This window comes from Rattus norvegicus, chromosome X, assembly GCF_036323735.1.
Source record: "Rattus norvegicus strain BN/NHsdMcwi chromosome X, GRCr8, whole genome shotgun sequence".
NCBI classification, from domain to species: Eukaryota; Metazoa; Chordata; class Mammalia; order Rodentia; family Muridae; genus Rattus; species Rattus norvegicus.
The window spans coordinates 122,151,365-122,168,316 of record NC_086039.1 but is presented as its reverse complement, the minus strand read 5'-3'; the positions used below and the strand labels follow the sequence as shown (position 1 = coordinate 122,168,316).

Here is a 16,952-nt window from a genome sequence, read left to right as displayed (position 1 = left end):
ATACCCAACAATAACTTGTTATTTTTGTTTGTAAGTAAATATTATTTGTTTAGATTTTCCATTTCCTTCAGAGACAACTGTACCTTTTGTGACTGTTAAGTACATGTGCCAACTTTAAATATGACTTGGTGAATATTTTCACTGTAGAAAAAAATCAATTACCATAAAATTACACCATCTCCATTTTCAGGCTTTTGGAAGTACCATTGTTATTAATCCTGAAAAAGATAAAACTATGGTTCAAGAATTATTGGACTTTAAAGATAAAGTTGACCATATAATTGATACCTGCTTTCTGAAAAATGAAAAATTTATCAATGCCATGAAAGAAGCATTTGAAACCTTCATTAATAAAAGACCAAATAAGCCAGCTGAACTGATAGGTATGTTTCATATTCTTTTGTGGTTGTGTAATGTTCTTTTATTGATAAACTCATATTGATAATCATATTGTACCCATTCCTGGTTTGTTTGATGTCGCTTAGCCTGTCAAGCTGAACAGCATCTCAGTCTTCATGTCAAACAGGATATAAACTCTATGTGAGGTAGAACGTAGAACCCTGTTTACTTTTACTGAGTAAGCATGATTCTGTGCTTTGCAAGCCTATAGTGATTGAGACATGGGACAGAGTAATATTGTCTAAAGGTCTCCAGTTATAGCTACAGGAAAAGGGTAGCATGAAATTCCAATGCAAATGAATAAAGTCTAGGATGAAAATAAATCTAATGATACAGGCTTACTGAGTATACAAGTGTGTTGCAGTGTTCTCAAGCAAGGTTCCTACACATGCACTCATTGTTAGGAGTATATGTGCCCTAGAAAACGAGGTCCTCTGAAAGGATGGAGTTTGGTTTGTTTTCTAATTTTATTTAAATTTAAACATTTTATAAATTGTGCCTTCTGCTCTGTTTCTGGTTTATTCAAATAACAAAAGTAATGTTTAAGAATACTGACCCTCTGTGTAAAATAGAAACTTTAGAGAGTACCCGTGTTTTCTGGTGACTTTGACTCCACAAAGGGCAACTTGGAGCCTCCACCACGAGCTGTCTCTACCTCATTTTAAATTTTGCTTTTCTTTCCTTTTTTTTTAAACTGTGAAAGTGAGGGCTTGAACCCAGGGACTCTACCACAGTGCTCTATATGTAGCCCTTCCGTATTATACTAGAAAGTATATTCAGTCTGGAGTCCGATTTAATGTATTTAGGTTGTGGTATTTATTAGCCCTGTGACATTGACAAGTTAACTTGATCTTCCTTTTGTTGTAGGCCATAAAATGCATGTACATATAGCAGAAATACTGAAAGAGAGTTAGTATTTTATAGTCCTGTTTGGGTTTGTGTAGTGGTCAGTACCTTTCAGACACCCATGGTTGCTAAACTACAATTTTTCTCTATTTTAGCTAAGTATGTGGATTCAAAACTTCGTGCAGGCAACAAAGAAGCTACAGATGAAGAGCTTGAGAAAATGTTGGATAAAATAATGATTATATTTAGATTTATCTATGGTAAGTGTTGATTACTGCTTTCATGTTTTTCTTTTAAAACAAAGCACTCTGAGCCAGGCATAGTGATCCACAATCCTGCAATCCACAATTCAGGAGGCTGAAGCACTATTGCTGTGTAGGCCACATAGAATCAGACCAGCTAGGGCAACATAGCAAGGCACTCCTATAGGAACTAAAAAACTCTTATATAACCCGGGGAGACTTTGAGACCTATAGGTTATATTTTACTTATTGCATATTTTGGATCCTTAAGAAGAGTTGAGGAATGTAACTAAATTGCCTGTGTTTTGACCTTTGCACTATTAAGAACCTGGGATTTTACTGCTTGTTTTAATCTCTGAGTTTTGGTGCTAACAGTACCAATGTACTAAAGTTGTTTTTTTTCCAGAAAAATAGTTAATACAGTCTTAATTTTTTATAATAAAAAACTTTTGAAATACCTGGCACAGACATGGACCTCCAGTGTTCCTGAGTTTAATAAACTTGGATAAAATGTATAAAATTAAATAACTTGGCATGTTACAATAAGCTTTTTAAAGCCATTTTCTTACAGCTTTACTTGGCATATCATGAATGTTATCTTTTCTATTTAATACAGGCAAAGATGTTTTTGAGGCCTTCTATAAGAAAGACTTAGCCAAACGCCTATTAGTTGGCAAGAGTGCATCAGTGGATGCTGAAAAATCAATGCTGTCCAAACTGAAACACGGTATGTTTCTCAGTCTTCTTTTTTAATATCAGCTTTTTCTTTTTTTAATATTTGAGGTAAATAATGGCTTAATTATGTTCCTTTCTTTTATATACACATGATGAAAATATAAATTGACAGGATGGGGAGGATGATTCAGAGGGTAAGAGGTCTTTGTGCACAAACATGAGGACATGAGTTTGAATCCATAACACCCTTGTAAAAAATCATATGTATAAGTCCACTAGCTAGGGGTAGGGTAGGAGTAGAGAACAGGAGGATCTTTGGGGATTCCTGGACACCAGACTAGCTCTGGGTTCAAAGATAGACCCTATTTCAAAGGAATAAGGTATACTGTGGTAGAGGAGTACAGCCAATGACCTCTGACTTGGACATGCATATTGTCCATACCTGTACACACTTACCCCAACACACACACACACACACACACACACACACACACACACACACACAAAGTGAGGTATGAGAGTCCTAGCCTCTTGCTGATAGCCACAATTATTGTATTGTTTTAAAGATAAAGAATTATTCTTTTGTTTATTTGTATAAAATTTGCCAACTATCCTATACCTGGATTAAAGAGTTTACCTCTGAATTGCTAGGGCACGCTGAGAGGTAAGACTTTTCATTCTTACAAGTGGATACAGATCATATTTTATGCCCAAGTTGAGTTTTGTATTTTATTTTCTGATTTTAATTTTTGTTTGTTGTACTACCTTGGAATATAAATCTGTAAACCTCTTTAACAGAATGTGGAGCCGCTTTTACCAGCAAGCTTGAAGGCATGTTTAAAGACATGGAGCTTTCTAAAGATATCATGATCCAGTTCAAACAGGTAAAAGTGGGTTAAACTCTTAACTCCCTAAACTTAAGGATACTTATGTCCTTGCGGCAGTTTGTATTGAAGAAGATAAATAGAAACCCATATTTTTTTTACAAACACTTCATGGCAACTTAAATTAACAGTTCAGTATAGGGAAAAGGTCATCAATGAATTTTAAGTATATTTGGCCTACTTCAGGATTAAGTCATAATTAACATCCAGAATAAGACAGAAGCATAAGTAAAATGTATTAGATTAAAGTTAGTATTAGAAGACTTATACTTACACGGTAAGAGCAGGGATTTTCTAATCAGTTGGAGGATTTTTATTTCAGAGCCTGTCATGGGGATAGAGGTGAGGCGATCAAGGATGAGGGTGGTATATGCTGTCTCTGTTGACATTTGGGATGAGAATTGGATCTATAGTTTTGAAGACATAAATAGAAGGTTTTAAAATATTGTAAAAACATAAACAACCAGATGTAGTTTGTGTAACTGCGGCCTCAACTGCTTAGGATGCTGAAATAATATTTGGGCAATATAGTGAGATCCTGTCTCAAACAGCAGCAGCAATACCAACTAGGCAATAGTGATGGCAAATTAGATTTTACTCAAGGGTTCAGTAATGACTTCTTGACTACTATATTGAAGGTGGTAAATAGAACCAAAAGACTCGACGTTCAGACTTAGTAGGATCATAGATCTTACAGTAGGCACAGAATAGGATTTATTTGCCTTGCCCTTTCCCCTTTTCCTTTCCTACTTCAGGTCACCACCTTCAAACAGGGAGTGAAGCATTTTGAAAAACCAGAGACTTGGGCTGGCTAGTGGGGTGAGGAATGGGAGTTGCTACAAGATGTTCCGATCCATGTAGGGTCTCTGAAGGTGGGGATTAAAGGTAGCATTGGGGGAAAAGAATGGAGACGAGATGCTATAACAGCCCAATTGTGTGTGAGAAGTTGAGTTTTTAATACCTAGGATATTTTCGTGGGGTTTTTGAATGCCACTATCAAAATGGCCACCTGTGTATTTTTCTACTGCATTTTGTGTAGTATTCATTTCAAGTTTAAATAATTGTTTTTATTTTCAGGATGGTCAGTATCTACATATATTTTTATATAAAGGAAATTTGTATTATGTATGGTATATAAACTTTCATAATCTTGGTGTATGTGTTGATCTTACAGTATATGCAGAACCAGAATGTACCTGGCAATATTGAATTAACTGTTAATATCCTGACAATGGGTTATTGGCCAACATATGTGCCTATGGAAGTCCATTTGCCACCAGAGGTAAGATAAACCATTTTAAAACTAAGCTATATGCATAGAAATTACATTTTTTTCTGCTTTTCATTTGAAAATCTGTGACTTTTAAAGGTTTATGTCAACAAATATAGCAACAAAGTATGAGCGCTAATATTTTATTCTTTACTTCATTTTTTAACTACATTTCTAAATTTAGTGCTGTTTTCCCCAATTATTCTGTTTCATTGCTTATGACCCCTTAGTCTTGCCAGCTGTTAAAAAATCTTGCCCATATATTCCACCTGAAGGCAGGATTGGTGGATGTAATGGATACATGAGTATCCCTTCATGCCTTGGGAACTGTCCTACTCAGGACCAAAACCTAGAATATTGAATAAAGAAAAGTACTAAGCGTCTATGGAAAGAATCATGGGTGCCCAGAAAGTAGATTTCCCTCAATAAGGGAAGAATATGGTGAAGAGGAAGAGAAAGGGCAAAGCTTCAACTTTAGAAAAGGCTCACATTTAGCAGATGGTAAAAAGAGGAACCTGTAAAGAAATGTGGGCAGAAGCAGCAGTAAGAGAAAGGAGTCAGTATAGTGTAGAAACCCAAATCACCAGAGTGAAGGGATGATTAAATAACAGGGCAGAAAAGATCAATGAGTGTGAAGATCACCAAGCGATGTTGCATTGGCTAGTTAGATTTTCACCGTACATTAAAGGGATTGGTAACTACTGAATATAGTCCTGAAAACTATCAAAAGCTATTCCAGATGATGTTAAAGTATTGAGAAGGGAGGTCATTGAGGTGGCCTAGGGGTGAAGGACCTGCCACCAAGCTTAACCTCCTAGTTAACTTCCTGAACCCACATAGTGGAAAGAGGTAACTGACTCCCAAAAATTGTCCTCTGACCTTTATTAGCCCAGAATGGCATGCACACACCACTTCATACATTCAACAAATAGTTTTTAAAAAACCGTGCTAAGGGTGGCATTGCATATGCAACATAAAGTAACAATTCATTTGCTTTAGATGGTGAAGCTTCAGGAAATTTTCAAGACATTTTACTTAGGCAAGCACAGTGGCAGGAAACTTCAATGGCAATCAACCTTGGGACACTGTGTGCTAAAAGCTGAATTTAAAGAGGTAAGTGGATATTTTTAAATCTTGAGTTCTGTCTTCATCTTTAATATGGCTTATCCCTTGGTTTGCAGGGTCAAGCTGCTGTTTTATAAGTGTATCCTTGACTCTGCTTAGCATATTGCAACTTTGTATTTAAGATGGTTACCTTTTCAGCAGTTGACTTAGCCCTCATCTAAAATTGACCCCCCCTTTCTCTTTTCCCTGTGGATTCAGAGTTCATACTGTCTTATCAGAAATCATGTGGCTAGAAGCTAGAGAACCGAGTGAGTGATATAGGTAAACAATATCCATTGGGAAAAATCTGCATCTGTTCATGAATGATCTGAATCAAGTCAAAGTATATTTGAAAGTGGAGCATAGTAACATGGGACTGTAATCCTACCACTTGGGAGATAGAGGCAGGAAGATTGGAGTTCAAGTACATATTTGTCTACAAAGGAAGTCTAGCTTGGGTTTCTAAACCCTGTCTTGAAAAATGCATTTAGGGTAGTAATTTCTTGCTGCTTATGGTGAATGTCTATAATGACACATAGGGCTGACTTATTTTCATTACTTTGTCCTGTTTTAATAAGGACTATAGAAGACATACTAATAGGCTAACTAACCCTACACCCCGTTTTCTGTAGACTCACACCTAAATCTTGCAGTACACATCGTATTGCCATGTAAAGCAGCACTTTGGAGAATGTTACTCGTCTGTGCTTAACTCACTAATTAATGGTTTTCCTATAAGATACTACTTTTTGATTAATTTTTCATGTTTAAAAAAACAGGCAAAAAAAAAAAAAAAACCTCTGCTTTTTCTCCAACAGGGCAAAAAAGAACTTCAGGTCTCTCTTTTTCAAACCCTGGTGCTACTAATGTTTAATGAAGGAGAGGAGTTCAGTTTAGAGGAGATAAAGCAAGCCACTGGAATAGGTTTGTATTGTGTCTGTCCAGTATCAAGAAATTGTAGTTCTCTATTCTGTGTAGTCACTGTGATTAGAGCTCTAAACATATAAGGAAATAATCTTCCCCTCTGTACATTTTTTAAAAAGATTCATTTATTTCTTTTGTTTGTTGCCTGTGTATATATGTATACCATACAATGTGCAGGAATATGTGGGGTAAAGAAGGGGGCATTGTATCCCCTGGAACTTGAGTTAGTTGTTTGTGAGTCATCTTGTTAGGTTCTAGGAATGACCTCTGGTCCTGTGAAAGACAAGACACTACTCTTCAGTGGTGAGATGTCTCTCCAGCCCCCTCCTCTGTGCTCTTAATATTTCCAAATTAGTAAGTACCAGTATGTAGTGTTAACAAGAAGTGTGGTTGAGAGTGAAGTGAAGCGAATAATGATTGTGGAAGGAAGTAGGACTTGATTTGGGCCTTAAAATTTTGATTGGAGAGAAGGCATATGAAATAAAGGAAATAGTATGAGGAAAGACTTGAAAATGGGAGGGGCTAGTGTGGGTAGCAAGCATGAAATGTTTGGTTGTAGCTTTCACTGGTGAGCTGTAAAATTCAATAGGTAAGATCGATTGACTGACATAAAAGAAATAACCTATTTGGACAACTTACTTGGCATTGATAGAACTAGCCACCTGGAATATGAGAAAATTCTAGTCTAGAAGCTATGAAGATAATTCTGACAAAGTTCTAAAAGAGGCTTGTAGTAGGATGTTTCCAACAGCAATGGAATTACTAGAGCTATAGTACAATGAAGGAGAATGAAGACTTAAAAGGTGAGTCTAGACTTTTCATAGGATTAGGTTAGTATTACCATCACTAGCAGTGGAGCAGAGGGTGAATGGAGAATATCAACACACTCAAGTGATAGTAAAACAGCCAAGTTGAGTGTCCTTTTAGTAACTGACTTGAGAGAAGGGAAACGTTGCATCAGAGGTTTTGGTAATTGTCTGCATGGATGATAAATAGATGCTTTTACAAGACAAGTAGAACAAAATTTTACTGGATAGCACAAAGAGCAGGAGTTGGTGACAGTGGGGAAACCAAAGCAGTTTATTAGAGAATGTCAGAGATAGAATGACATTGAATGTGGTGCTCATGCTAATAAGGTACAAATAAATAACTAATCATTATTTCTTCTTCAGAGGATGGAGAATTAAGAAGAACACTGCAGTCACTAGCCTGTGGCAAAGCTAGAGTTCTGGCTAAAAATCCAAAGGGCAAAGATATTGAAGATGGTGACAAGTTTATTTGTAATGATGATTTCAAACACAAACTATTCAGGATAAAGATCAATCAAATCCAGATGAAAGAAACGGTAAACCTTTTGCTTTCTCCTACTCCTAGTATATTGGATTAAATGTGTTTATAGTAGAAATTTACAGATTAAAGAATTTATATTATATGCTTGAGTGTTTTATCTGCATGTACATTTGTGTACCGCATCAGGGCTGGGGCCCACATGTAAGAAGGGGACATTGGATCCATTGGAGCTGAAATTAGAAATGTTTGTGAACAGCCACATGGATGTTGGGAATCGAACTCATGTTCTCTTTAGCTGCTAAGCCATCTTTCCAGCTTCAAAATTTACAGTTTATTTTCTCAATACCATTTCATGTAACATTTTCTGTGCCTATATCTGGCCTAATACATTTCAGTATTTGATAATATGTTTGTTTGTTTTGCTTGCTTGGGTTTGCATTGCTAGGGATGAGGAATGCATGACCATTTGTGTTCTTCCATTGAGTTATTTCTTTATCCCATCAATGTGATTTTGTTTTGTTTCTCTTCCTTGTTACTTTTTTTTTAAAGAAAGATTTATTTATTCTATGTAAGTGCATAATAGCTGTCTTCAGACGCACCAGAAGAGGGCATCAGATCTCCTTACAGATGACTGTGAGCCACCATGTGGTTGCTGGGAATTGCACTCAGGACCTCTGGAAGAGCAGTCAGTGCTCTTAACAGCTGAGCCACCTCTCCAGCCCCCTCCTTATTACTTTAATTTCCCTATGTGTAGTGTTCCTTGTTCATATTCAGTTCCTCACTGTCCTGGACCACCATCACTTGCTGGTCTCCTTTCTCCCAAATAGTTGTCTCGCTTTGCTTTAACATGTCCGTCTTTTGCATGAGCATGCATGTTCACACACTGCATATATAATCTTTTAGTGCATACACACTGCATATATAATCAAACCCAGAGTTTTCCTTTTTCCTTCAATACTCATGTCTACTTTAATGTCGTGTGTGTGTGTGTGTGTGTGTGTGTGTGTGTGTGTGTGTGTGTGTGTGTATTTAGATCTGGATTCCACATGTCAAACAAAATGTATTTTCCTTAAGTCTGGTTTATTTTGCTGAACAGGATCTCCATTATCATTCATTATCCTACAGATTACATCATTTTATTCTTTATGGCTATATAAATTTCTATAGTGTTAATCATTCATCTGATGATGGATATCTAGAATGGTTGTGTCTCTTTACTCTTTTTTTTTTAAAATAAGTGTCTCATATCTCAGTGATAGGAAATGGAAGTCAAAGTAAAGTACATCCTTGGAGGCTCATGGACCAGGTAGCTTAGGGTATAGGGCAAAGTTTCAAGCTGATAAAGAGCCCTGTCTCAAACAGAAATGAAAGGCACCTGAGCTCTAATGCCCAAGGTTTTCCTCTGATGTCCCCAACTACACCCATATAACAGGAATACCCCAACACACATGAAAAAATCAACAGAGTGCCAAATAGTTATATAATCTTGAAATACCTAAATCTTCATCTCTATGATCTTTTCCTTAAAATGACTTCATGGGGGACGGAGAGATGGCTCAGCAAAATTAAGAGCAGTGCCTCCTGTTCCAGAGAACCCAGGTTCCTGGTCCCCACATGACAGTTCACAACTATCTGTAACTTCAGTTCTAGAAGATCTATTATGCTCACACACACACACACACACACACACATATCTGTATATATATATGTATCTGTATATATGCATACATGCATGCATGCAAGTAAAAGACCAATGCACATGAACTTATGGAAGTAAGTTTTTGCATCAGTTGGTATAAACATTTTAAATTTTAGGGAAGGTCAGTAGACAACCTCCAGAGTTATTCCTTTGGAGCTATCTACCTTGTTTCTTGACATTGTTTCTTACTTGCCTAGAACTCACAAATTAGCTACGCTGGCAGGCTGTCCATCAGGCACTAGGAATCTTTTTACATGAGTTCACAAAGATCTAAATGTAAGAAATAGGTCCTTATGTTTGCAGGGAAAGCAACTGAACCTACCTCCTAATGCTCAAGGGTGGTATTTTTCTCTTTTCCTGTATTGCATTAATTTATTGGTACAGGGCAGTAGTGGCAACAGAAAGAAAACTATGTCAAGTTTTTTTCTCTCATTTAAATAAGTCAGGTTCTTTAGAACAATAACATTATGTCCCTAATATACAATTTGTGTTCCTAATTAAGTTGACTGTATTTGAAAACTTGTTTTAGGTTGAAGAACAAGCAAGCACTACAGAAAGAGTATTTCAAGATAGACAGTACCAAATTGATGCTGCGATCGTCCGAATTATGAAGATGAGAAAAACACTTAGCCACAACCTTCTTGTTTCAGAAGTCTACAATCAGCTAAAATTTCCAGTAAAAGTAGGTTTTTCTTTGTCTCCATACTGAACGTGTTATAGGTGAAAGGGAATATGTTTAATTTTTAGACACTAATTTTCAAATATAATTTTTCTATATTCAAAGACTTAAAGTCATTTGGAATAACACACATTCATTTCCTATATTTGTACATGTGTTTTACAAAAGAACTTTGTTTAGCAAATACCCAGTTTACAAAAGCCACTCTCTGTACTTCAACGTTTAGTGAGTAAATGTGACTGAAATTTTTGAAGTTAGTTACTATATATCTTTTGAATCTTACTTTTCTGGAGATGTCTTGGCATTTGACAGATTTGGTTATTAGACTGAGTTATACCTTATGCTTGGTTACCTATATAAATATTTGTTAAATCTGTTACAGAGGCTTCTGGCTTTATCCTAGTCTAGTGGTCAAGCATTTTCTGTGTCTGTTGAAAATGTCTAGCAGTGGTTCTGGTAAACTTGAATTGGTCACTGTATGGGCATGATCCAGTACAAATGTCCACTAGCAAAGGTGCTTAGACAATGTGGTGTTGTACTAGACTGTTGTTCAAACTTTAAGATATTTTTAAAGTCTGTAATAAACATTTGGTAGAGGTTGCCTAGACTCTTGGATTCCTGGCAACTTTGGATTTTGATAAGTCACTTAATTTTGCTGAGCTTGTTTGGAATTGATAAATATATGTAACCTCCTAGTATCACTTTTTATTATTAATAATTTTACTCATTTACATTTTAAATGATATCCCCCTTTCCAGTTTCCCCTTCACAGACCCCCACATTCATCCCTCCTAGTATTATTTTGAAACTTACTGAGATAAAAAGTATAAAACACTTGATATTGAGTTTAGTATGTACTGAGGTTTAATATATATTGAGGTAGCTGCCTCCTCATGACCACACATGCACACCTACTCACTTAATAATTTCACCTACAGTAAGATTACTTACTAATGCTAGAACATAGGAAATAACTATAACTTTGATCATAACTGAAACCAGTTATGATACTTAACCTGGGGTTATTAGATGGAATTTTACTTCCTTTTTTCTGGTTTGTTTTGGTTTAGTTTTGTTTTGGGATAGGGTCTGTGTTCCAAGACCGGCTTTAAAATCAGTCCTTCATTTTTATCAAACAAACCAAAGGTTAAAAACATCCTTTAAGAATGCAGTAGCTGAAGACTGAACCCCCAGTGAACGTGATTGTTGGGGGGAGGGTGGCAATAGGGGGAGGATGGGGAGGGGAACACCCATAAAGAAGGGGAGGGGGAGGGGGATGTTTGCCCGGAAACCGGGAAAGGGAATAACACTCGAAATGTAAATAAGAAATACTCAAGTTAGTAAAAAAAAAAAAAAAAAAGAATGCAGTAGCTGGTTGGGAAGCAGAGGAAGGCAGAGCCCTTGTGAATTGTAGGTCAACCTGGTCTGCATAGTGAATTCCAGGACAGCCAGGACTACAAAGAAAGACCCTTTCTCAAACACACCTTTGATACAGACACACACTCATTCACACTCTCTGCCTGCCTGCCCCCCTCCCCCCTTCTCTCTGTCTCTCTGTCTGTCTCTCTCTGTCTTTGTCTCTCACACTCACACATACTCTCTCCAAACACACTCCAAATAGCTGCATTAGCTGTGTAGGGGCATGTACTCCTAGCTACCAGCTGAGGCAGCAATATTGTTTTTTTTTTCTGGAGCTAGGGGCTGAACCCAGGGCCCAAGCGCTCTACCACTGAGCTAAATCCCCAACCCCTGAGGCAGCAATATTACTTGAGCTTCTCATCTTAACAAAAAAATGCATCTGTATTGAATGTTCATTTTCTTTTCCTTGTTATCTCAGGTATCATAAATGACGTGGAGATACTTGTTTTTGTCAGGGTCATTTAATTCAAGACATAAGTGTAATTATTAATGCAAGACTATATAAAAGATTATATTTCTAATGCTGTGTCTCTGTGGGGCGTTCCATATATGGACAGTTATTATATTCAGTTTCACCTGGAGCTTTAGGTACATTGAATTGTCAACCACCTGGCGTCAGACCTGGAGCCGAACTCACCCTCTTCAAGAGTAGTATACACTAAGAAGCCCTGAACCTTCTCTCCAGCACTGAGACTGTTGTTGTTTGTGACAAGGTCTAATACATCTTAGGCTGGCCTTCATTCCCTTTGTAGCTGAGTCTGAATATAGGCATGCTCTACCATGCCCAGTTCTAAATTGTCATAATGAAAATTTAACAGAGATCCAAATCACTTACATAAATAGTTAAAATTCATAGTAAACCAGAAACATACTGGGAGTTAATGTGATAACTTTCTCAAATATCCTGTAGTTGTGTGAATGTGTGGTATTGGGGAATAGAACCTAGGCGCCTTTCATATACTAGGCAAGTACTATACCACCTGGTAAAAGCCTTAATTGCCCCAACCCCTTGGTTTTTGGCAACTTCCTGAACTCTCACTTATTGCCATTCCTCAAGCTACCCAAGTAGCAAGGATTATGCTAGTAGGTCTAGTATTTTATATAGTTCATGTAGTAATTTCTCATATATTTATTTCATGTATTGTTTATTTACTTAATTTCCAGTTTGTGACAAAGTCTTTTTTAATTTTATTTACTTATTTTATGTATATAAGAACATTGTAGCTGTCTTCAGATACATCAGACCTCATTACAGATGGTTGTGAGCCACCATGTGGTTGTCAGGAATTGAACTCAGGACCTCTGGAAGAGCAGTCAGTGCTCTTAACCACTGAGCCATCTCTCCAGCCCGACAGAGTTTTATTGTGTACCCCAAGCAGGTCTTACTCTGAATCCTCTTGGCTCTGACTCCTACTTGCTGGGATTTTAGAAGTATGCTACAATGCTTTTGCTACATTTAATTTAAGTTTATTTAATTTAGAGACAGGGCTTGTCATGCAGTCTTGCTGTCCCGGAACTCATTATATAGACCAGACTGGCCTCAAACTTAGGGATCTCCCTGCCTCTGTACAGTCACTTTTGGCCTTTGTTCTCTTTTTTAATGGGATGTTGGTAGATGGACTTAGGTTGATGCTTATGAGTTTTGTATTGAAAATATGCTTTCTCTTACAGCCTGCTGATCTTAAGAAGAGAATAGAATCCCTAATTGACCGGGACTACATGGAAAGAGATAAAGAAAACCCAAATCAGTACAACTATATTGCATAGAATGTTGGTTGGCCTTGGAACATTTGTTGTCATGCCGTAGCCAATGGATAAACTAACTTGTTGAATCTCATGTTATTTGACTTCTTTTATACTTCCGATGACCAAATGAAGCAGTGTGTAATGGGAATAGTTGCGTGGACATTTCTCAGTGGTTAACATACCCATTTTAAAGAGTAATACTTAACCTTTAAGAAGAATGTCGTTGAACTCTATGCATGTTATTTAGTATGATGTGCAGAAAACTCTTTAAGAAAGTACCTGGGTCTTCATGATTCCTTTTTGGAACTGGGGAAGAGATCCCTATGGCCATTAAAAGGGGGAGGGTGATTCTTATACATCATCAATAAAGCAAAAGGTTTATTTGCCTAAAAGTCATTTAAAGATACTTAAACTGCATGCAAATTTTATTTACTGTACAGAATTCTGGATGTATTTATCAAATAGAAAAACCACCCTGGACTTGGTTGTTCACCCATTTTGTGGTTTCCCTTGAAAAGAAAAGTAAGTTTTCATTGTTGGCATTCTGTTACACTGAAGAGGGAAAAAAAACCTTATTTGGAAACAAGTTTTTCACGTAGGGTAACAGTTCCTTCCATCATACCTTATATATTCACAGCCTAAAGGTTTCCCATTATGACTCTGGGATGTGTACAGAAGACAGCTCCAAATTCACTGTGCTCATTAACAGGAACTTACTAAAATAGATCAAATAGAAAAATTGCTGATCTTGTACTATAAGAACATAGTAAGGGGGGAAAACTCAGTTCTTTTTATTAGAACTGAATACAGTATGAAGACCACAGGAGACCAAAATCAACAGATAAGTTGTGAACTGCAGGAGTAAAATTTGCAGCTGCTTTTCATCGTGCGTCAGTCTTTAGATGTTTGCATCATTTTGTCTTTAATTTGGGTGGGTTGTCGATTGTCAGAGGTTTCCTAGGATTTGCATTCCAGTTTTTTCTACTAAATGTTTTTTTACTATCATGCTCCTGACTTGGAGAAACTCAACATATGATTCTCCCTTGTCTTCCTTGCACACTCCCTATTTGAAAACTTCAAGTTCTATATTCCTTTTTTTTTAATTGCTTGAATTAAGAGTTCTCATAGCCATTGGACACCTGCTTTTCAGCGAAGTGTCTTCAAATTGGTCACACACAGAAAATAACAAAAGTATTGTTTTTCAAATTCAAAATGTGAGTAAAAGACTTTTGTTCATCACCGGAGGGTTTTGCTTTGCTTTCTGGTTTCTCTTTCCATGAAGGAAACTGATTATGGCAGAGAAGCAGACTGTTTTGGTGTGTTTTCTTTTAAATTAGAACTTCTTCAAGGCTTTCTCCACTAGCATATATCCTTGATTTGATCCATATATTACAGAGCAATAAGGGGTACCTTCAGCTTAGAAGACTTGGGGGCTCTTATGTCTACTATTGTTTTCTTGAATTCTCAAAGACCTGTGGCCAGCTATCTGTATTTTTTTAAGTTGCCTATTTCTAATGCATTAACTTGCACACCGTTTGACTATGTATAGTATTTAGAATTAACTTCCCAGTTCTTTCTGAGCAGCTATTTCGTATATTTTTTCCAGCTCCTCCCTGATTTCCTTACAGGAGCTTTTCTGACAAGGAATGTGGCTGTTATGTTTACTGGACCATCAACATCAGTGTTCTAATTCATCCCTGTTGGTCTCTGGGATATGGAGACGATTACACCACTCACTAGTTACTCTTTAAATAATTTTTAGGTAGATTATTCGTTCCTACTAGGATGCTCTTGATACCACCTTCGTTATCTTGAAAGTGGGTCCCTGTCCTGAAGTTCTTAACTCTTTGAAAACTTGATGGTGTTTCAGCTGAAAAAACTAGCCAGACTACTAAGGGAAACTTTATGAAACTGAAAAGTAATGGCAAACTACATTGGGTTATTATGGATTTCAGTTGTTCTGTATCGGTTGAATTTTTGTGCTCTTTTTCCTGTGTATGTGTGGTGGTTCTATTTTTCTCCAATAAAACTTTTATTTTAAAAAATGTTTCCGGGGGAAGATATTTAAACTCCAAATATCGTGAAAAAAATATAAAAGTAGAATACATAAAATCTTCCTAATGACTTCCTTAATTCACATTTGACAGTTCATATGTGATTATTTTTATACTTTGTTATTTTGCTGGTAGTTTTGAGATGCTGTGGAGGTTATGGTAAAACGATAGTAAATTTTTCAGTGTTCTCAAAATAGATAATTATTTCTACTTTAGAAAAATCAAGGACAAGTGCAAATGTTTTTCATTCAAACTTTCAAAGTCAGCAATGTCATGTCACTATAGAAATAGTTTAGATTGAAGCTGGAAGGAAAAGAAGATCTTATATGCTTGTTGCGCTGTGGTGCTTGATATCTGTTAGTTCTGTTCTGAACAGAATCCTGTTAACCATGTTACTCAATGTTTTCCTAATTCAGTTCCTGAGTCTGCTGAACGATGACTCTGCCATATACTTGACATCTTTACTTTCGTGTGTGCATGTGTGTATGTGTGTATGTGTGTGTTTGTATAGGAGAGGAAATCCGTTTCTTCTACATAGCCATCAATGTCTAAGGATTGACAAGTTGATTTTCTAATATCCATAAGTCTTTTTTCTCTTCGGTACAGAGTCTTGCAGTGTAGCCTAAGGTGTCTGTAAATTTGATCTTCGTGCCTTGGGCTCGAAGTGCTGTGGACTTAAACTGTTTGGCTATTTACAGTATTTAGAATTAACTTCCCAGTTCTTTCTGAGCAGCCATTTCTTATCATTTTTCTACATTACAGCTGCGTACCACCATGTCTTGTCTTACACATATTTAATTATATGATTTTTGTCTGTTTTAATGACCACTCTGTTTATGTTACACATGACAAAGAGTTACATATTTCATTTTTTCATTCACATAAAATTACCAAAACAGATAATTTATTAAGAAGAAAGACCGAAGGATACTGGGACTTTATATAACTGTACTTTTTAGAGTGTCCTTTTATAATGCTTCAATAAGGAATTTTTTTTCTTTTTGTCAGTTGCTTATAAAAATCTTGCTGTAGATCAAGCAAGATTTGGTGGCTCATGTCACTAATCTAGTCCTGGATCTGTCAGTTCCAGGCCAGCCAGGAACTGTGTAATGAGACCCTATTGAGAAACATCAATAAAACCCAAAACACCTGTTTTACCATTGACATAGTGATCTCTGGTTCAAATCATATATTTGTTCAATTATTTTCTTCCTGCTATTGGAATAAAGTATTCTCTTGAACGGACATAATACACACTTTTATAGTTAATATTTACAAGTATTGTCTAGCACAGTAAAAGGCCTAAATTATTTTATAAAACATTCTTATGTGCTATAGAATATAAGAATGAATACTGTTAGACATATTAGAACTTAGTTTTACAAGCTACAAAATCATCTTTTCACCCTCTAATTCCTATGATAATATCTCTTTCCATTTTTAATTTTCTATTGTAAAATACACATAAAATTTACCATTCTAACCGTGTAAAAATGTCCAATTGAGACCTTTAGTATGTTCGTAGTGCTGTGTGGTTATCATTTTGTAGTTTCAGAACATTTCCAGCACCTATTATTGAACAGTTATTTCCTGTTCCTGCTCTGCCCAGCCCCTGGAAACCACTGGCCTGGATTTGCCTATCCTAGATATTTCATATCACTGGAACCATAACTTCTGTTGGATTTCTTTCTTTAGCATGATCTTTTTCAAGGTTTATTCAT

The 16,952-nt window shown here is 36.5% G+C and overlaps 1 protein-coding gene across 3 annotated transcripts in view; it reads left to right on the top strand.

Moving 5' to 3' along the window:
* Cul4b (cullin 4B) overlaps window positions 1-13,985 on the top strand; it is a 37,968-nt gene extending 23,983 nt beyond the window's left edge. For 2 of the 3 annotated variants that reach the window (XM_006257489.5, XM_039099624.2), the window contains 10 exons: window positions 191-383; window positions 1,401-1,505; window positions 2,104-2,214; window positions 2,961-3,046; window positions 4,221-4,328; window positions 5,316-5,429; window positions 6,239-6,344; window positions 7,517-7,689; window positions 9,863-10,015; window positions 13,103-13,583. In XM_006257489.5, the coding sequence (XP_006257551.1) occupies window positions 191-383; window positions 1,401-1,505; window positions 2,104-2,214; window positions 2,961-3,046; window positions 4,221-4,328; window positions 5,316-5,429; window positions 6,239-6,344; window positions 7,517-7,689; window positions 9,863-10,015; window positions 13,103-13,198 (1,245 nt within the window). In that variant the 3' untranslated portion in view covers window positions 13,199-13,583. Of the gene's footprint in view, window positions 1-190; window positions 384-1,400; window positions 1,506-2,103; window positions 2,215-2,960; window positions 3,047-4,220; window positions 4,329-5,315; window positions 5,430-6,238; window positions 6,345-7,516; window positions 7,690-9,862; window positions 10,016-13,102 lie in introns of all 3 variants that reach the window. The other variant, NM_001106951.1, reaches the window with a different exon arrangement.
* The last annotated feature ends 2,967 nt before the right edge of the window (window positions 13,986-16,952 follow it).